This window comes from Odontesthes bonariensis, chromosome 18, assembly GCF_027942865.1.
Source record: "Odontesthes bonariensis isolate fOdoBon6 chromosome 18, fOdoBon6.hap1, whole genome shotgun sequence".
NCBI lineage: Eukaryota > Metazoa > Chordata > Actinopteri > Atheriniformes > Atherinopsidae > Odontesthes > Odontesthes bonariensis.
The window spans coordinates 9,373,920-9,396,300 of NC_134523.1; the positions used below are offsets into that span (position 1 = coordinate 9,373,920).

The 22,381-nt window shown below is 39.3% G+C and overlaps 2 protein-coding genes across 2 annotated transcripts; both read left to right on the forward strand.

The window, feature by feature from the left end:
• Nucleotides 1-15,375: 15,375 nt before the first annotated feature.
• On the forward strand, nt 15,376-17,433 carry npvf (neuropeptide VF precursor). The gene is made up of 3 exons (XM_075449771.1): nt 15,376-15,579; nt 16,526-16,902; nt 17,031-17,433. The coding sequence occupies exons 1-3, from the start codon at nt 15,379-15,381 to the stop codon at nt 17,095-17,097; spliced, it is 645 nt and encodes a 214-aa protein (XP_075305886.1). The 5' UTR covers nt 15,376-15,378; the 3' UTR covers nt 17,098-17,433.
• A 2,025-nt stretch (nt 17,434-19,458) lies between these two features.
• Nucleotides 19,459-21,072, forward strand: LOC142367596 (cytochrome c-a). Its single transcript, XM_075449604.1, has 3 exons — nt 19,459-19,524; nt 19,814-19,991; nt 20,678-21,072. The coding sequence occupies exons 2-3, from the start codon at nt 19,823-19,825 to the stop codon at nt 20,821-20,823; spliced, it is 315 nt and encodes a 104-aa protein (XP_075305719.1). The 5' UTR covers nt 19,459-19,524; nt 19,814-19,822; the 3' UTR covers nt 20,824-21,072.
• Nucleotides 21,073-22,381: the final 1,309 nt, after the last annotated feature.

Here is a 22,381-nt window from a genome sequence, read left to right on the forward strand (position 1 = left end):
TTCTCCTGTAGCTTACAACTCTAACTCGGTGTATTATCATATAAAGTTAATTATATAAAGATGTAGATGTGCATATTTTTAAAGGCACCGTCATGTTAGTCCAAGAGAAAGAGATCACTTGCGTGACAGCAAAACTGAGCGCTTAATATAGCACAAACTACTCTAGATTCCTAATTTAAGAAGTTCAATGTATGAGAGCTTAAAAGCTTCCTGGAAGCGAAAGATAAGTACTCATACTGTAACTGCACGCAGCTGCAGTAAGTGCATGCACTTTAACACTAGTGTTTAAGCATTTTTTTTGAATGGGAGAGTTAAGTTAAGTTAAATTATATTTGTATTGATTTTAATCGAGGGTTATGTGCATTTCTCCCATCATCGCCGACACGCATCGCACATGTCAACTTTAATTCTAGCATAACACAAGATGCAAACAAGAAAAAAAGATGTCTTATAGTTGATCATTGATTATTTTTCCTCATTTGGCGTACCAAAAAAAGAAACCTTTGACCGAGAGCTGAAGTTAGAAGTTTGTTATGTACAAATCTGATAAAGAATACGGGGGATTTTTCTTAAATACCGGCTTTAGACTGAATGTTTCAGGCTCTTGTTTGGTTTTAATTGAGATACTATATTTGAACTGGCAAATGAGACCTTTTTTTAGTTTCAGCAGCTGAACAGAAAGCAAACTTTTTCATTTGACTTAGTTTTGGTTTCTTTTCCCTCCGGTGACCCCACCCCTACACCTACAACATATAAAGAATCAGAGCAACATCTGCTTTCTGTCCCATGTATTCAATTACTGATTATACTCAACAGTCCCATCTACATTATTATATTTAGAGGGGGAAATACCTTCTGTGAAATTTTGACGCACAGAAAACATATTTCTTTTTCCACAAAGCAAATTGAAATAGACTTTTCCGAGGCAACAAAAAGGCAGCAAATTTAATCAGATTTTGTGTTGATAAAAATGCAGAAATCACGCCAGCCTTGCTTTAGGCACTGCATGAGTAGTGTTCAGCTGCATCTGGGGGAATGGGTTGGAGGTCACAGTGTAGCTTTCTGTGTGGGTGTCTTTGGACCTTTTGACCCCTCTAACTCCCTGAACAGCAGCCAAACTGGCCATCCAACTGGGAGCAGCGAGGAGGCTCGGAGGTCAGGAGAAACAATCAAGGAAAGAGCTTTCCCTCCGCAATGTTTTCTACCTACAATTTTAGTTTAACGCTCTTTTTCTCTCTTCTTCTGATCCTCACTCAATCCTCCCAACACTGTAACTCCACATATAATTCGCACAAAATAGAGGCCATTCATTTGGCAGCAAAGGTGGAGTAAAAATGCTTATTTTCTTATAGACAGAAGGGTTTTTTTGGAATTTATGTGCTGGGCTTTTAAGAGGTTTCCAGGGCCCAAGGATCATGAAAGTAACTCAACAGATAAATGGGCATGTAAACATTCAAATCAAGTGAGAGTAAGGAAAGCAATAAAATGACTTGTTTTTTTCCCCCCCCAAAACAGCAGGCATTTCTAAACCTTGTTGGGCGTCAATCTCTCACCGTCAGAATCCTTTGTGATTTTGTTCATTGATGTTTTTCTTTTCTTTGCCAATAACACATCCTCCGAGTCTCACCTCTCTAATTCTTTCATCAAACGTTTTTGCTTCTCTCAGTACTGTGTTACTGAAACTCAGTCGTTCATCTTGTCCACCAACAAGATGCTATTAATTACTTTGCACTTAAATGGACAGAAAGCGTTTGTTGCTGGGAAAATCAATACATCTATTTAGCATTTAATATGAATAAAACAGCGAAAAGATATGATTTATTTTTTAACCAAGCCAACAATTTTTACAAACACACACACACACACACCCGCACACACACGTCGCTCTCCCAGGGCCCCTTTTCCTCCCCTCATCCTTCCCATCCTCCACCTCCCCTCTCTCATCAAGGGTCATTTGCTCAGTTTCCTGCCTCCCTGTCCTCGCTTTTGTCTGCTTCTCTTATTGGTGGGTATATACTAGACTCTTATTGGCCAATGCTTTCTGCACTGCCTCTCTATGATAATCATCAAAACACCTCCCCCTTTTCTTGACACTCCCTCTTTCAATGAAGCCTCCCTCTTACTTTCCACCTCTTTTTTGGCCCGCATCATCTACAGTCTGAGATAAAGTGTGTTAGAGCGCCACCTGCAGGGATAAACCTCTCATTGTGGACTATACTGCGTAGAGACTCATTTTTAAACTAGTTTAATTCGGCACAAGACACATTTATTTTAAAAAATGCCTTTACCTTAGCTTGTCAGTGTCATAGCAACAGACAAAATCCAATTTAGCAATGAAAATGACGGCTGGTTCTTCCAAAGAAATGTATACACTTAGTGTTTGATTGTCCTATTCTGTAGCACCATCTGGTGGTTTCATGTGTGAAATCCTACAGAAACACAATTTAAGCCTGAATTTTCACAGATTTTTTACAATAGCTCAAACCCAGAAATCAAAAAGTATTCCATCATGAGCAAAACTTTACATTCAATAGCAACGTATCTGCCCAGATTTACACAATGCTTATTACATTGTCAGCCTCACACATTTTGCAAAACACAAGACACACCTTTCTGTGTCATATGTGTCTTGAGAATTTGGAGGGAAATATGATACATGATTATTTTGGACAGTCTATAGAATTGGTCTTATGTGGCATTTATTGTTGTACTTTCTCTCTGTAATGTAATCATCAAGATAGAAGAAATGCTAAAAGAGTTTTTGGCTCAGCGCAGTGGGGTAGAACTCATTCAAGCATAATTAGATCATATGACTCTTGTGTGCAATGTGAAAACGAAAATGTGTTTTTAAAGAACTGCATAGTTTTGATGGAAGTGTTTCATTTTGAAAAACATCTGAAGTGTTATGCCACTGGGGTGCTCAGGTTATGCAAATTGTGTGTGGTGCTTTGATAAAATGGGCCCTGTTTATCAAAATTGTGCTTAAGGAATTAAAAGAAAACTGTACAAATATTTGAATGGAAAAAAATATGCAAAAAGCAACGTTGATTATTTATGTTAGTATCTATCAATGATCAAACTATGCTCTATTTTTTGTTAAATTGTGAGTAGATCAAGTTCACGTGACAGAGTGACCCATGGGAAACTGAATGAAATGTGTGACTGGCCAGAAGATACAGCGTCATTGTCTGTATCCTCTGTACCTGACAGACGACCAAATCTGGGCTTTAGACTCTGCGCTACTAGTAATGTAACAAGACAGAAATTTTAAAGAGAACAATCAGCAGGTCCCTGGGAGCCATATATGAACAAATGACCTATAAGACCATTTCAGTTGGAGGGCTTGTTGACCTATGAGATTAATGTGTTTTGCACACTCGTGAACTCATCCCGGGTTAAAATCTAAATCAGATGGTCAAATTGGACACAACCTATGTGATCAGGCCCCACAGGTTCCCCTTTTCAAGTTACCAGCTTTATAGTAATGGACGTATTGTTCCAGAAGCTACATTTGAGGGTTCCTTAGTCTGATGGGTTCAATTTGAAACAATTACAGGTATGAGAATGCTCAGGAAAGACTATATTTTTTAGGCCAACTCATGGTTCCCAGTCTATGTGTCAGTACTGGCCTGCATAGTATAAGGTACATTATCTGTCCAAGCTTGCACACATGTAATGGCCTGGGAAAAAACAAAAATGCCTCTTTTGCTGAGTCTGTGTGAGGAGACCTGCTGGAACAGGCCTCTCAATGATTAAAGAACACAAGGACTCACAGATGGTGTAATACTCCTGAGGAGAAATGCATTTCTTTTATTGTCCAGTAATCCTGCGCTTCGGACAGGGAAGCAACACCTCCATATCCAGCACGCCCCATATTGCCTGGCACATCCTAAAGAATAATGGTATGCAGCTGAAGCCCAATCTGTTGGACAGGTTGCTGCCTTTTATACAATAATTTGTACAAAAGTCCCAGCCGGCCTTTAAGAAACGTCCATTGATCCTGTGTGTGTTTTTCTGCGTTAGATGTGGAGGACTGTGACACAATAAAACCCCCAACTACATAACAGACTGCTGTATACTGTTTGCAGTATGACTGAAACTGCTGTCCACATTAAGAGTTGGCATCAGTCAGCGCACACTGACGCAGAAATCAGGATCATGATTTATATGTATTCTATTAATCCCAGCAAATCCCGTAAAAACGACCAAAGCCAACTGATCACTGTAACAAGAACAGATTGTTTTTTCTGCTTCGTCAAAACCTGACTCCTCTGTGCTACTGAGGAGGAAAACCTCACGTTTCTTTTGACAAACACGGGCATTTCGAGTTTTTGATTTTATCTTAACTGAGCTCTTGCCGTTTATGTTTGTAATCAGTTAGTTAGTTTCACATTAAATGTCCAAATTAGTCAGCCTTCTTTATGATTTTATTCATCACTTCATTTGGATTATTGCTTTTTTTTATCCACTTGATAGAGCTGGCTGTGGTACAAAATCAACCAGCTGTAAATGCTATTAGAGTGTTGTTTGCTTAAAAGTACAGCTGTTTAATCAAGTAAGTTACATTTCTGATTATTTTTCAAGTTTATGTCTTTGGTGGTTTGTGGGAAAGTTTCAGGAATCACTGAAAAACACATTGTTGCTTTTGGACTTTTTCTTGAGACCTGCTGATACTGACAAAATGTAGATTATTGCCCTGTGTCTTATCCTGTTTTTGCACAATTTTACTACCTCTCATAAGAAGGAAACAAACTGGGATAATTTATTGTCGTTTCCTGAGATGATCACAGTAGGGGACAGCGCTGTCAGATTCCACTTATGGCCCCAGAAATACTCAGGCCTCTGCAAAAGGTTAAATACTTTAACATAAAGCTCTTTTTGTTTTTCTGTGGAAAGAAATAAATGTTCTGCTTCCTTTCTGTTTCTGCGTCAATCTCCTGGACTTTTTACACGTTTAAAAGTTGTCTTTGCGAACTTTGTTCTCAAATGCGGTCGTGTGATGGACCATAAATCCACCACAATCAGGGATGTAGAATTACCCAGACCACACGTACAGCAATGTGTGTCCAGAGTTGTACCATACATAATAATGTGTGATCCAACAGAAATGTATTTGATCATTGATAAAACCATAACCAGTCGTGCTGGGCTGATGAATGAGTCTCCTTGCAGAATGTGCAGGCATATGAAGTGTTGTGAGGATGACCTGGCTGATGTCTGAGTGAGGGGGAAGATAAAACTCCACATAAATCAGCTCAGTAGGGGGGTAACAGCAAGCCCCCACAAATCGTATCAGGAATCTTAGGTTGTCCCAATCCTGGTGAGGAATTCTGGGATGGCTGCCAGATTTCAGACAGTGTCAGAGAGACAAATAAGTAGCATTGGTCTCGCTGTTGTATAAATAAAAACATTTATTTTCTCATGTGTCTATGCATGAAATCTGCACGATATCTTTTAACTTATCTTGTTGCTTGTTTTTAAATTCATTTGAATTATTTTTATTTGTTTCTCTTTATATTCCTTTATGCATTGTTAATGCTTCTTACACTCCCTGCTACAATGCTTTTATTTTATGTGGAGCACTTTGAATTGTTTTGTACATGAAATGTGCCATACAAATAAAATTTGACTTTGACTTTGTTGCCATTTTTACACCGCTTCCAGTTATATCTATTTGTGTTGTATTCTTTAAACATTTCATTTTGCTTCTTTGTCATTCTGCTCTTTGTTTTCAGATGGACTTCATCATGGAATTAAATTAAAGGGCTGAAATGAAAAATCTATGGAGACTCTTGTCTCTTGAAGACACCGTCAGGTTTGTTAATCAGGTAACAACACAAATGTTGTAAATTTATCTCATTACACCATTGCAGTGGATCTAAGATCAATCCTTCAAGATGTAACCGAGGTGCAGACTTGAAGATTTAATTCAAGGAGTATGAAAAAGGAAACTGGAGGACTTATAAGCAGTTTTATGGCCTTTCGTGGTTTCCCTCTTTTTCTCGGCAAAAAAAGGTGAAAAAGGTCTGGAGTTGTTTCCAGTTGTTGCATTGACCAGCTGTTCAGTGGAATACTTAATAAGTGTTCCACAGATGTGTTGCAAAACTCTTCATTTTGAGTCAGTCATTGACTTTTTTAAAGAATAATCCTTCTCATGATGTTTTTATAGCTTGTAACAACTGACATAATGCAAAAAAAATAATAGAAAAATGACTGTAATGTCTAACAGTTTATCTAATATATTTCTTCGTTTCCAGTTTTTCACTTTTAAGGCGATCTATTGACAGATTTGTGACACACTATTTATAACTATGTTTTCATTAGTGCAGAATCGCTTGAAAAAGGGGATTGTTTTCATTAGCTTTTATTGAATTTGTTCACACAGACAGCACGCGCTCCTCGTCTCTCTGCCATGTTGCACTGCCATGATACGGCAGTAGACCAGAAGGGACGAACAAAACTCCAAACTGGTCCAAACTTGTTTTTCCAGGGCCATAATCATTTGGAGGTATGGGTGCAGGATGTGATCCTTCCAGTACTGGTGCACTCTGAAACACATTCTTCTCAATTGCTTACACCATGTAGTCATGTTTTTTTTACTGTGTTAAGTAAAGTGTACGGTGCACACTTGATGAGCTTACAACAGGCCACATTTTGAATACCTGTGGACCAGTAGAAATGGGGTATTCATCCCAGAACAGAATGCAAAATGAGAACAAATATTGTGTGAACCCACATCTTGGAAACAGGGTCCCATCCAAGTTAGCATCTCTGGTGTGTTTTTTAGGTAGGCAATATGTGGCCTATGAGTTTAGGATCCACAAAACTATTAAAGTTTTATCACTTTGTTTAATGAGGTATCATTTTGATACATAGTATTTTACAACTCAACTTCTCAACTTGCTCTCTGTTTATTTAGACTTTTCATTTTAGAGAATGAGTGTTGAATGAGAATGTCAACAGCAAAATGGCAGGCTCAAAGTTTTTAAACTCTGTAACTCTATTAACCAGTGTGCTGAAGCATGCAGTGAGCGAACTGCACGTGGCATTCCGTCTGAAAAGGCCACCACTGAGCTGGTTGCAATTTGCAACTTGTGCCTCAAGATGTCACTTAATCCTGCACACTAGACCTTTAATTAAAGCTGAACGTCTGTTCTTCTCATCTTGCCCTGCTTTATTTCAAATCCCTTCTGATGAAGACATGTCACTGTCCAAATACTTCTATACCTGACTGTACAAGTGATAAGGAACATGGCTGCAAGAAAATCATCATAAACAGATGTTATTTGTACAAGGCTGAGGCGTTGTAAATCAAACATGGGCTATATTTCTATCAAGAAGGTAGTGTCTGTTTTCAAGCAAGTAGAAGCAATGGGGAGGAGAAGGAGGCTCAAGAGCATGTAAGTGGAAAGATGAAAAGGCTGCCGGGGTGGCGAAAGATGAACATTAAAAACATTAGGAAGAGAGAATTACAGTGGCAGAGAACAAGGTCTTCTAGGGAGTACTCAGAGAGCTCAGGGAAAGAACAAAGGGAGAGCTTGAGGTTTATTGAAGCTCTCTGCAGATAGGACTCTGGATGATTGTACGACACATGATCGTAAATCCCAAACCCCATATTCCGTAAGCTGGGGCCAGGGTCAGAGAGGGAGAGCAAAGGGAAGGACTGAGGAGAGGTGGGAGGTAAATGATGATACAGAAAAGTAGTCTGAAACAAAAGCCATCTTAAGGTTGGTTCTGAATCACTGAAACCAGATGTGAGTCAGATGCTTTTCCTCTGAGGTACTTTAAGCACTGAATTAAGTGCTCTCTGTGCACAGAGGTGGGACTGAACATGGCATCATAGCAAATGGCAACAAGGTCAGAGTCATGACGCATCGATCAAATTAATGTTCTCTGCCGGTTGTTATTATCACCCTGTGTCTCTCAATAGACATTCCTTACATTCAGTCTTCTCTTGATGCGCATACAGCTCCAATGAGTCATTAGTGCTTTTAAAAATTCAACTGACACCCTCAGAAACAGGAATGATTACAGACGTCATCTCCGCTCCTGTGGGGCAAATACATGCCAGGACTTAATTATGCGACAGGTGCCAAACAGGAGTAGAATTTTTCATGTTTTCTTCTTAAAAAAAAAATACATAAATAAAAAATAAAAAAAATCATTCATTCATGTGAGTAGCAGTTGTACATTTACAAGTAGATTTCTTCAGATGAGACAGAAATGTCCCAGATGAGATATTACATAGTTTCTAAAAACCAGGACTCCCAACATGAAATGCAGGTTCTGTTGCTAAACCACAGAAAACACGATGCTTAGTAGTTTGTAAAAGACATACAGAAGGTTCTTTCCATTAGAAACTATCTCTGACACCCTATGTGTAGTTGGGAATTGTATTCAAATAGTTTGTAATTGCATACATCTCTTGCGTGTCACAATGCTGAATTGGGCTTCAGTGGTGGATATGCCTGTCGCCTCACAGCAAGACGTTTCCTGGTTTGAATCTCATTTGAGTCCTTTCTGTGTGGAGTTTGCATGTTCTCACCATAAGCTACAGTATAAACTACATTTGAAGTTAAGTTGAGCTGGAATTATTCTCATACATCGCATATTGTGACATCGACACAATCAACCGACTGGTATGCTGGACTCACTGTAGTTTTCTTTATAACCACTAGGTGTCCCTATAGAGAACACAGTACTATATATTATCTAACTACACAATTTCAGTGTCAGTTTCTCTTTTGTAGCATTTGCAATAGTACTTAATACTTCTTTGGTTCTGATGAGTTGTACAGACGCCTGGGAGCTGTTGTAATATCTGCCTGTGAAATAGATATTTAATCAAGACCTCAGAAAACAGCGGGAACTTGTGAAAAAGGAAATTCACACTATGTTTGCAAAACCCATTGGCACATTGTTTTATGCGTGACATAAAACAATGTGTGAATTAAAAACAGGTGAGAGTGAGTCATCTCTCTGCAAGATCAGAGTGGTTTTTAATTAGAACCTTCAACTCATCATTTTCTAAATCTTTATGCATACAATCAGTATGCTTTTTAATTAGGCAGGCAGGCAGGCAGGCAGGCAGGCAGGCAGGCAGGCAGGCAGGCAGGCAGGCAGGCAGGCAAAGATCCGGCGACAAGACAGGGGAAACTGCAAACTAAATAGGGAGTGAGTGATTAAGTGAGTGGGTGCAGCTGGTGGGAATGAACAGGTGAGGGGAATGAACTAATTAACTGAGTGAGGGAAGTGAGGGGAAAAACCTAACACATGACATGACTAAAAACCAAAATGTAATCCAAACCATGATAACTAAAAACAATAGTCCCATGGCGTGACAGCAATCATGTTGTTATTTCTTTGCAAGTCAGTTTAAAGGTGGGGTCTGTGATGTTTTCTGGAGCATTTTTTATCATATTGTCTGAAAACCTCCTCACGACCCCATTGCACCCACTAAAATAGAATGTTTGGGGAAAAAAACTAAATCTTTTAGTCCATTGTAGAGGGTGTAGCAAGAGGAAATGTCTGACCAATAGAAGTAATGATGAGAGGTACTTCTATTGGATTCTGACACGCCAATCAACCGTCAACCGTCAGCCCCCCCCCCCCCACGCGTTCACAGACTCGTGACTCGTTCATGTGTTTTGAAGGCGTGGTTTCGAGGGGTGGGCTGAAGGGAGAGGCAAGGTTGTGTATTTTCAAAGATAATATAGCTTGCAGGAACCGTTTTTCCAAGATCTCAGACCCCACCTTTAAAGCTGCAGTCTGCAGGATTTGTTGTTGTCATACGTAAAGTCCTAATTTTTGGCATTTTAAGAGTTTACATGATCTATCAGAACGCTTGAAGTTGAAAACGGTGACCTCCGTAGTCGCAAAATGCAAGAAATGCTTATTTTTTAACCGAAAAATAAAAAGTTATTCAACTTCCTGTCCCGCCCCATCAAAACACATGAGAACTCGTGCACGTCTACGTGCACGCCAGATGCGCGTACACGACTCCTCATTCATCAACTCACCTGTCATTTGTGATCATGGAAGACACAGTAAGTAGACTAGCCCGTAATGAAGTTCAATAGTCCAGATAAATAAGCGTGGGGACGAGCCTACCTTGTATCGCGCGTGCACAATCGGTGATTGACAGGCAGCAGAGCCCAGCTCATAACCTGATTTGGCAGGGCTCTCAAGTCTCACGCAATGAGCGTGAGACACACGCATTTCAACAAGTTCACACGCTCACACGCCACACATGCCATTTCTCACGCTGAGAAATGATCAACTTCGTCGCACAGATATTCTAATGGCCAATACTATAAACGAGTCAATGGCAGGTTACTGTGCGCTCGTACAGCTCAGAACTATAGCTCTGGTACAGCTGTCTTGATTTAGCAACCCATCGGCCAATCACAAAATAGAATTTCTCAGCCAATCAGAAAACAGAATTTCTTGTTGCCGGGTGTGAAATAGCTTTCAGCTGCAAGCACGCGTCCCATGAATGCACAGCGGACATAGCCTATTATGCTCTGAATGCGTGCAGAAGTTGTAGACGAGCTGGAGGTGGAAGAGAACCGTCAGGATCATCAGCAGGTCATATCTTCATTTATTTGAATCTTTTATTAGTTACTATAGTATTCCTACTCTTTGTAAAAGACCAATACCTGCCGATTAAAGTGTTCGTTTGAGTAGTAGGCCTAAACATTCAGCACACACCCTTTGACATGAGCAACTTAATGAAAAATGAAAAATATGTAGGAGTGTAATTAGGCTTCCGTGGTTAATTTTTTTCAAAGGTGACTGGTATAAACAGATTCCCAATAAGGCTATCTACAATTGCCAAACTGGTATTAGTTCTGCCACACTGAAATGCTGATGCAGAGAGGGTTTTTTCCATGGTGGGGCTCAATAAAACCAAGACCAGGAACACTTTGTTTCTGAATGGAACTCTGTCATCCATCATGACTGTGAAAATGGCTGACATTGAGCCACAGTGCTTTAAATGGGAGCCCCCAATATCAGTCATCAAGCATCAAAATCTGCCACAAACACTTACAACACTCATAAACAAACACACACAGAGAGGGACTGCTCAAGGGGCCCATTTGGGGTTATGTTTGTTTTTCTTAATTTAATTTGTCTGTTTTTTTGTTTGTTAAGACTTTACATACCTAAAACAATTTATTTTAAAATATAGCAGAATTTAGTGTAAAAGTGAAGATTTGTGATTTTGGTATAAATAAAACAATTTCTTTGTTCTTTAAGTAGCTAGTTTATGGCGATGGGATACTGCAAGGGACCCCCCCCCCCCAAAAAAAAACCGAAAGAAACCCCCCCACGCACACGGCCCGGCCCCTGCCCCGCCCGAATCTCACTCCAAGCAAACTTGAAAACTTGAGAGCCCTGCTGATTGGTTACCTTTTACCGGTCCGGTCTGCAATTTTGTAAACAAACCTGCTGGCTTTGAGGGACCTAGCGGGACATATAGGGGACCTAGAGAACTCGTTTTTTTTTGTATTGGGGTATTTAATGTACTACTTTCAGAATCCCCGGACAGTTCCAGGCATTATGCTTGAAAAAGAGTTGCAGACTGCAGCTTTAAAGGGGAACTCCGGGGCATTTGAAGCGCGTTTCCATTGCTAGAGGTTGTCAAATACTGATAGTAGGACACAGACAGGTGCAAATCTGCGCTCCCTGTGTGGAGATCGCGCTGTTCGTAAAAACATTACAACAATACATGCCCAGTAATATTGTTGTAATGTTTTAAATACTTGAACGCAGTTTTTCTAGAGAATATAATTGTTTTGTATATGGGATTATCGTCCATCGACTCTTTTGGGCTTTCACATGCGCAAGCCTACAACCAGCCGGTGAGTTACATGCTGTTTATAAAGTTGTTTTGTAACGTCCCCATGCCAGTAATGTGAGAACCATGCATTTGGTTTTGATGGTAAGGCTTGTGACTTTATTGTCGGATGGTTTATAAAGTGGTGTGACGTTTCTGCTGTGTGCAAGTTGTTGTTTTACGTGGAAGGGTTAGCAGTTGCCCCTTAGCCACCACGTATTAGCCTCGCATGACAGGCTGCACGAACAGCGCGATCTCCACACAGGGAGCGCAGATTTGCACCTCTCTGTGTCCTACTATCAGTATTTGACAACCTCTAGCAATGGAAACGTGCTTCAAATGCCCCGGAGTTCCCCTTTAATGGTATTTTTCCTCTTTTAAAGCTGCAGTCGGCAGGTTTTCAAAATTGCGAGTCTAAAGTCGGAAAATTCGAACTGATACAACTTTCAGGTCCCTCCCCCAACCTCTAACAAGCTCCGAATCGCCCCCCAAACCCCTCCCCCTCTGTGGACGAGGTTGTGCACGTGAGTTCACACCAGTGTGAGCGCACACAAGCTGGGGCAGACTCACGCTCAGCAGCGTGTGCACAAGCTGTGATTGACAGGTAGGATTCCTCCACCCTAACTTGATTGGTTAAAAACAGCCGGGAGCGCTCGGTTTTTGCAAGCACGATTACAGGCTTCAGAGGGAGCTACAGATTTCGTTATTTTTCCTAAACAGCCTATTTAATATTCTACTTCCAGAATCCTATGACAGTTCAAGCTAATGTGACTAAAAAAAAGTTGCCGACCGCAGCTTTAAGTCTAAAAATGTAAGTCACTATAGATCCATGGATGACACAAAAGCAAAGGAGAGAAAACAGATAGCAATGCAAATTCATTATGGGATAAAAAGACTTTATTAATTTACATACTGTCATCTTTTAGATGTGTAGAACAGGCCATTCTGCCCTTCAATTAGTGTGTTTTGGATAGTTGCATAATCAAGGAAAATGTGATATTATTTCCATTAAACAATCAGGTTTCGGTGACTTTTCTTCGGGAAAATATGATCAAACGCATTAACCGTATGTATATTTTTCAGACGTTTCAATTTGGTCTTTGCTTTTGTCTGGTGGGGGGGCTGAGGAAGAGGGAAGGAGGTTTCAAACGGTCACTATCGCATCCCACACGTTTCTTATTTGTGGACTGCCATGCTGAGTAACTCACGTCCTGACATACACGATGCCAACTGTTACCATAGAGACAGAAAAATAAATGATTAAGGTTATCAAATGAAGAAGATCTATCATCACATAACTCTGACGAGTTAATCTCAAAAGTTTAAATATTTTCTCAATAAGAAACTAAACAGACAAGAATCAAACTGACACATTCAAGATAAAAAATAAAAAAACACCATCAGTGTGAATGATGTGGGTGTTTCCACAAGGATGATAATGTGGTACCATGCTTTCACATACGTACACATTTTTCAAAAGCATTGCAACTTCAGAGCCTCATGCTTTCTATTAACTAGAACAGACCAAATTAGAGCCCAAGGCTTTTACTTATTACAGGCAGGAGTGAACCTTTTGAAAAATAAAAAGCCGACTTAATGTCAAAGGTTGTTGTACCGCTGCCTTCATTCTTATGCTGTACTTAGTTTGATTTGTAATTTAACTGCAGGGTTTTTCCACACAGCTGCCTGTTTATTTTTTGAAAAGTGTGATGTATGAATCAAATTGCCAGATACCCAACATAAGAAACAACTTGTATAATGTTTATGGAGGACTCCACATTAAGAAGATCAAACTATTGTTGGTGGAGTTACTTGGTAGACTCAGCCTGAGGAACAGAACTGTTTTGTTGTTATGAATGTTTCTTGAGGTCAGTTTTGTCTTTTAAGATCCTTTGATTCTCCTTATTATGTTCTGGACAGTTTTGATCACCTGCTTCAGAGACTTTGGGTCTTAAGTTGTAAACATCCCGAGTCTGCTGGAAGTATTTCCAGAGAATATTCTCTATTGCAGCTTTGTAGGAGAACTTAGCTCAGGAGTTGAACCTACCTGAGTTTCTGTTTCTCAGCTGCCTTGGCTAAGCTTGTGATGTGTTATAACCATGACAGTCTGATGATGTTGATACCCAGGAGCCTAGAAGTATTCACCTGCTGCACCTCAGCTCCACAATGATATTAGATCATGTTACGTACGTTATCCTGTTGATTCTTTGACTGTGGGCGTACGCATAAGCATGCATATCAGCTATAGGCTGCAGGCCCCACCACCCTCTACAGGATAAAGCAGGTATAGCTGATGGATGACTGGATATTATCTTTTTGTTTGAACATTTGGATCGTGGCTTCTCTGCTTACTTCAGGCTTGATGCTAGCCTATCAGTGACTCTGCAAAGGAGAGAATGTAACCCGACTGATTTCCTGCTTTAACGTCATAATCATAACAAAACTATCAGCAATGTTTTTACGGTATACCTTCAAAATACAAATGAGAGCAAATAACATAAACATAGACGATTGTTGTGTTTGAATATGACAGATGAAATAAGTCAGCATGACTCTCTGGACACCAGTTGGGGCCTGTCCAGCGTCTCTCTCTGCTCTCTCACCCTCCCAGGCAGACGAGCAGACAGCCTGCACTCTCTCCTCCCCTCACTGTCTGGGTCACTCGGGTCACAAACAGCACACCAATGTTAAAACAAGTCTGTCATATTAGTAAAGATGCACTTTATATTATATATTATATAGAGGCAAGGTTGTGTATTTTCAAAAATATAGCTTGCAGGAACCGTTTTTCCAAGATCTCAGACCCCATCTTTAATTCTCAGTAGTTTTGCAAGATCACAATCACGACAATGTTTCTTACAAACCATCTGGCACGTCAAAAGTGATCATATCACACAGTGTCATACAGTTCAGTTGCATGGTAATGATTCAGAACATGTTCAAGATTACATTTTTTAATTCTCAGCAACAAATAGGAGCAAGGAGCGACAGAATTAGTATAATGTTGAGAAAATGGCACTACAGTTGCCTTTCATTCTCCAACTAACATTGAAATTATTAGGAAGGTAAAACTGTAAAAATATTATCTTGTGCTGCTTCTGGGGGCTTCAGTGCACTTGTTAGATTTGTTACTACCTGATATTACCAACATAATCAGTAAAGTAAGAAGAATTCTAAAAGACAAGAATCACATTTGCTGAATATTAATGATGACATTTAGAATTTCCATTGACCACATGTTTTTGTTTTTTTTACTGTAGTTTACCTTATATCTCCTTTCAAACTAAACAAAAGGTGGCTGGTTTGTTCAGCAGCCCAATTAGTACATACATACCTTTTGAAATAAATCCCTCCGAGCCAGATGATTAGTGGAAAAGTCAGGAATTTGCTCTGTTCAAATGAGGCTGGACATGTATGTGCACGTGTCACTTCGTGTGTGTGAAAGTGTCATTCATCACACAACACTGGTGACGTATGTTCTCTGGAGATTTAAATGATGGTAGACGGTGCTGTAAATATGAAATAAGGCATGTGTCCCGATGCTGTCCTGGGAGAAGTTGTCAAGCATAACTGTTAACATGTTGACAACGGTGGTCCTGTCAGCGCTTCTGATGCTGGGGGATCTCGGAGGGGCAGCAGCCTCTGACCTCCATGCCTTTGGAAAATCCATGCACAGCGATAACACTTTGCAGAGCAGCAAAGACGGCAGACACACGGTGAGAAAACAGCAGCACCAACAGGTAAGAATCGCTTACACTCATCTTCCTTTTCCACATTACAGCTGAAGCTACAGGTCCATCAGTGGGCTAATATTAGAGGAGACATAATGTTTTCAAAATTGATAAAACATTTGAGACATTGTTCAAGAAATAACAACAAATGTCAAACAATCTTTAATTCCAACTGGTAATTTGAGCATTTCATGCTTTTAATTGCCATATATAAGTCCAGCGGCTATCCTCTCATCATGGGCAGACAAAAAAATAACCATTTTAAGACCTCTGTCAGCTCTGTGAACTAACAATGGGCATTTATTTTCAACATTTTCTGAGCTTTCAAAGACGAGCCAAATAATTACTAGAAGCATTATGTGTAAGCTGCTGCCCTGCTGGCCTTGTGTTCTTGTATTTCAGCTGCAGACATCACAAAGATATGTGCTACCGTAGCATGTTTTTATGGGTATACCTGAACGTTACTAAAAAGGTCCACTCATTGTTAACGTCTAGTGGTCCCTGCTTGTGTTAAAAAGTGCCCTTATGATATCAAATCTGTACTCATTTACTATGCGGTCACATTTATACCAGTTTCTGTGAACATATCATTGGCTTTTATATCATCTTTGACTAACTGAATAGAAGAAATGGCAGCCCAGTTGAGTCAGTAGCACAAAAAATGATCTACAACTAATTGTTGTTTTCAATGATACATTGATTAAATTTATAGATAAAAACAGTGAAAATGACAAAATGTTTGTGAAACCATGTCCACAGATGACTTGTTTTAGACAACAATCAGTCTAAAAAGCTTCAAATAAAAAAAAAAGAAATTCAGTTTACAATCATATTGTAGCAAAAAAAAATCAAAAGGATTTGGATTGCTAAACAACAGAAATAATCAGTTTGTTAACAGGTGATTAATGATAAGCCAACGAGCAAAGACAAAAAACTGATTAATCCTACTTTCCAGGCAAAAAGTGGAATCCGCAGGAGTTTAGATCTGGAAAGCTTCAACATCCAGGTGACCCCCACCACCAGCAAGATCAGCCTGCCGACCATTATCAAGCTCTACCCGCCCACTGCCAAACCTCTCCACATGCACGCCAACATGCCCATGCGCTTCGGGAGGGAGAGCAGTCCCAGTGACGAGAGGGTGCCAAAGTCGTCCCCAAACATGCCACAGAGGTTTGGAAGGTCCTGGGAGGTGATCCGAATGTGTGCAGAGTGCCGTGAAGTCCGAGAAGCACCGAGCCCCGTGCTGCCTCAGAGATTCGGGAGAAATGCTCCTTACTGGAGCCTTCTTAGGACTCTGGCCAGTGAGCAGTTATTGAACGCCGGTTTGCACTGGTAAACAACTTGTACACTAGATAATATAAAGTCTCAGATTAATCCTGCTCTTTGGTAAAAGAGTAGGAACTCACAGACACGTGTTTGAGTTTTTCTCATTCTAAAAACTGTATTTATTCATCCTACAGGACTGAAGATTTTGACAATACATCCAGCTCTGAAGAGGAAGAGGAGATAGAGGAAAAAACACTTTAAGGGATGAGGCCTACCTTGAGGTCTACCCGAATAAATCTCAACATTTAGTGTTTTTATTGTCAAGGTAATTATTAAAACAAAGGTTAGATTCCACCTTTTCGGATTTAGATGTGGTTTCTTTGAATATAGTTGTGTTATGACGGAAAACACATCTTGAATAGATACTATTAATAAAGCTTGAAAACAAAGTTTCAAAAAAATAAAAAATACAGCTTCAAGCACTGAATCCCACAAAATGATGTCATCTTTTTTTTTTCCGAAATCTATCTTGATCCCAAGATCACACAGATCACAAGCATCCATGTTACATCTTATGAAAGAAATCTGTCAGGCTCTTTTTCACACGGATATCACACAGATATGTGACACGAATAAACAAAAAAAATAATCACAACAAAGTGCATTTTCCAATAACTGAAAAAAAAAATACTCATTTTTATATAGCAATGAGAAATAAAAACCTTGCAACCCAGCAAACTCGAAAAAAAAATATAACTCTCTCTCTTATTTTGTGATGAATTGGGCTGTATATTTTCAGAGGATATGGAATGATTTGGTCATTCCATACCAACATAACTGATCATTAAAAACTCAGCATACCTGGTATCTGGTGAAAAACACTTTCAATAGACCAGAAACTGAGCCTATTCAGTCTACACAGCAACTAACCACTAGAGGGAGACAATTACTGTTTCTCATCAGTGAGGTTGTACAGAAGCAACATGTCACTTACTTTAAACTCCTCAAGTACCAGGACAGAATTATTGAATGTACCCTGCAATGGAATGGAAACCCATCCAGGATGTACCATTTCTCTTTCCCATTGGCAGCTGGGATAGGCCTCACCTTTCCCCCGAGTACAAAATGTTTGTGGGGTAGAAATTACTGTCCTCTATTTCAGATTAGACTATTTATATCTTTCATTCAGTTTAAGATAGACAAACAAGCTCCATATTTTTGAGTATGTAAGGAGTCCTGTACAAGGGCATAAACTGGAAAACGCATTCAAGGTTTTTGCTGGTCTGGTCACTTTGATTCTCCAAGCAGAAATGAGGGAATTTGTTTTAGAAAGCGCATGAACATTTGCTGTTGTATGTATACAGGATTGTGTATGATATTGTTATGAATACATTCATCCCCACTCAATGGAAAAAAGTTATTGTAAAAAATACAAATCATGAAGTTGTCTCTTTAAATGCTCAAATTATGTGATACCGCTTCGCTGTCTGTAAAAACAAAAAATGATTAGCCTAAAAGAAGTACAGTAATTGTGTTGTATCTGAAGTGCCAGCATACCATGAACATGAATATTTTTTACATTTGAAAAGACCTTTTGTCTTGTGTCCTGTGTTCTGAACAGTGACGCATGCAAAGAGCACACAGAGAGCCACTGCCAAAGATGACACTGCCCCTACCTGTCTCTGTTATACTACAGAAAAGCATGTTTTGAAATTGCAGTAATTCACATGTACATGTGTTTAAAAAAGGGACTCTCAAGAAGAGGAGGTATCAGAATGCCAGAGCACTGACTTTCTATAGGTTTCAGCAATAACATCGTGGGGCTGCTTTGCAGTTTCAAAGCAGAAATTCCAAGACAGAATTGATGGCTGTTATCACTCATAAATTGTCTTTTAACACATAAAAAAAACATATTCTGAACATTGTTAAAATCTTGAATTATAGTCACGATAGCTCTCATGGTTCTTATAGTGATCAGGCCCATGATTTCCACACCAGCATGAACAGGCTGCAGGTTAACTGGAATCTTTACAGCTTAAGCACCTGATTTCATTTAGCTATAAAGTGACTGAGGCAAACAGAGGTCTTATTTATTCAAAAAGCCATTGGCTGAATCTGTGTTGTGGGAGCTCATCAATCTTTCATATTTGCTCAGCATATAAAGATATCCTCAGATCTAATAGCTGCGTCAAATAAGACTTTGGTTTCAATATAAAGATGCATTATAAACTTTATTTCACAGACTCAAGGTCCAGATAAGAATATGCAATACATTAACAATACATTAAAATACATACAACCCCCCACCCCACACACAGAGACAATCATTTCATTAAAAATCAGATTGGGGATAGGCCCACAATTGGCTTTTCCAGTATTTCCAGATGTCAGAATTATATTGGATGTCACTTTCCTTTATATTAGACAGATCATTTATGAATCAGACCTTTATTTATTCTTAATTCATAAGGTTTTTTTTTTTTTTTTTTAGAGCACTAGCTACAGCTCAGCATTTTATTGGCACACATTACAGACATACCTCACCTGTCTTTGGAGAGGGGTGTGACCTACATTTCACAGCTTATTCAACCCGACTCAGCCACTCCCCTTTGAAACATTTATCTTTGGGGTGCAAATCAGCTAGAAGCAGCTGGAAACTTAAACTTCACAAACAAACAAAACTCGAAGGTAGCTGGACTTTGAAAGGGGGGGGGGGCGACAACTTCTGCCTGGAGGTATCTTTTTCTTCCTCCGCTTGTAAACAATAAACGAGCCGGTTTCAGTGCTTCATCACAAACTTATTCAAGCGCGATTTTTAGTTTTAGAACTTTAACGTGGTACTCAACATGTTAATCCATGTTTCATAACTTCTGTAACAAGAGTCCGGAAGTTTGACTGGGCTCAGCATTGTGTGTGACTGGTATGTTTTCACTCAGCTTCAACATTTCTCAGCTGTGATGTGTGTCATTTTCACCAGCCGCTGGACATGGGGGACATTAAGAAGGGGAAGAAGGTGTTTGTCCAAAAATGCTCCCAGTGTCACTCTGTGGAGGAAGGGGGGTGCCACAAGGTGGGGCCCAACCTGTGGGGGCTGTTTGGAAGGAAGACGGGGCAGGCACCTGGCTATTCCTACACACAAGCCAACATCGAAAAAGGTACGACTTACTGCAGAGAGGCAGAATACAAACAAGCCTTAGAGAGATAAGCTGAGGAGTGAGTGACAAATGGAACATTTTGGACAATTGTCTGTACATAGAAGCTGACAATAAATTAGACACAAAAACCTGAATGTATTTGCTCTTTTATGGTGGATTAACATGGATGGAGTAAAGCTGCTTTTGTAGACCTTACACTGTACTCAATAAGTTAGCATGTAACCATTTTATCGCCTTCTTGTTTGGTTCAGTTTCGGTGTTTCTGTGTGAGAAAGTCAGTGTAAAGGCCACAGATGGACAATGCTATGTGTTCAGTTTTAGTCGTGTTTCAGATAGGCAAATACCCATTCACCAAACAAAACTGTGTTTTTCTTCTGTATTGATCTCAATTGAGAATTTTGAATGAATATGCTATCATTATAGAGTGCTGTTGTGGGAGCATGAGTGTCAGTGTTTATGTTATAGGGTTGAGAGGAAGCTTATGTTTTCTATACCTGACCTTGAGGCAGCAGGTCTGAACAAGCAGTAGTACTTTTCCTCTTTGACTCAGCGCCTCCGACACAAAGCAATAAAAGCAGAACACAGACATCGCATGTGCGGGAAGGCATTGGAGAAAACAATCTTGGAAAAGTACTGCTTACCACACCATGTGTTTTTTTTTTGTTTTTTTTTTGCTTCTTATTCAGGTATCACATGGGACCAAGAAACTCTGAATGTCTACCTTGAAAACCCAAAGAAGTACATTCCGGGTACCAAGATGATCTTCAGCGGGATAAGAAAGAAGAAGGAAAGAGTTGATATTATAGCATATCTAAAGGATGCCACCTCCTAAAATACTGATGATGCAGACCGCACACAGACAGCTGTGGATACACACGTTACACTGTACTTTGAAAATAAGAAAAAAATGCGTTTTTTATTTTCATTTGGGGTTTATGCTTCAGAGTGGGTTTTTTGAGAATTCTATTGCTGCTTCCTCTTATAACTGCATCATAGCTGCCACGCTGTGTTGTGTGCAGAGGGCTGTTTTTAATCACAGTGTGAGTCAACCTTCCTGCAGCTTGTAGATTTTCCAGAGTTAAAATTTCAACATCAACTACACCCTCACTACCATGTTTTTTACCTATTGTGTTTACATTTATTTTCATTCCAATATAAGGTATTCCCTGTATACTCTTCTGTTTGCATGTTTCAAAACGGGTAGGCTGTTTTTACTCATCTTTTGGAAACCGTTGGGTGTTTCTATCAAGCCTTTATTATCATGAGATTGCACTTTAAATGGGAGAATACATTCTTATTCATACAGTTCTTTACATTTATTTTTGTTTTATGTTGTATGAGGGAACTTAGATCAAATAGAACTATTATTTACATAAAAATGGGCACTTACTTGGGTGAAATTTAACAGTCGACACAGGATCTAATCCTGACCTTTTTAATATGAGACAAGACATTTATATTATATTCTTTCTATTTACTGTTGCATGCCTTGTTGTCATGTAATGTTTGTTTATGACCAAATGGATATGGTAATGAATAAATAAACTTTTGTCAAAGGTTTCAGGTGGCTCTAGAGAGATATTAAGAATCTTTGACAGCTCTTTTAAGACAGATTAATAACAAATTGTCACCTCTTGACTCGACTACTATATGTAGATCAAGATCAGTCTTTTGTGTGTCATTTGCAAATAGTCCAAGACACGCCAGCATCAAAATGGCTTGAAAAAGTGTGCATACATAACTCCAGGTCTAGGCATCCTTTTATGGAGTTTAGATCTGTTCCCTGATTGGTTTTTAGATTTATTGTTCACTTTTAAAGCTTTCAATGCACAGGCACAATTTTATTTAACCTATCTTCTCAACCACACCCACTGCTGTCAACCAGACAGTTTCTATTAGATGTTTCGAAATCCAGATTAAATTACAGAGGGGAGCAAGCTTTTGTATTGGCTGTTGAACACTTTACCTATCCATATAAACACCTCCCAGACTGGACATATATTCAGCACATTAGACTCATTTCTTCACCTTGGTTTTCAATACAAAAAAGTATCAAACAAAAAAGTATTTGTTCTGCGTTATGTTTTATTCTATTTTCAGACTTTTTTCCTTTATTTCTTTTATTTTGAAGGGTTTTTTCAAATTTTGTTTTTAAAATATTATCATATTGCCTTGTGGTATTAGATTTAAATTTAACTTGACTGCAACGTGTTTGGTAAACTTCTGTTGTACTTTATGCATTCATTTGAGCTTTAATCTTTGTGAGATCGAGCTGCGTTTCATGAAATGTATTGATGTAGGTCTATTTGTGTTTTAAGAAATTATGACTTTTATGTTTCCGTGGGTTATAGTTTTTTTATTTTGTGTTTTCTGATATGTTGTATCTGTGG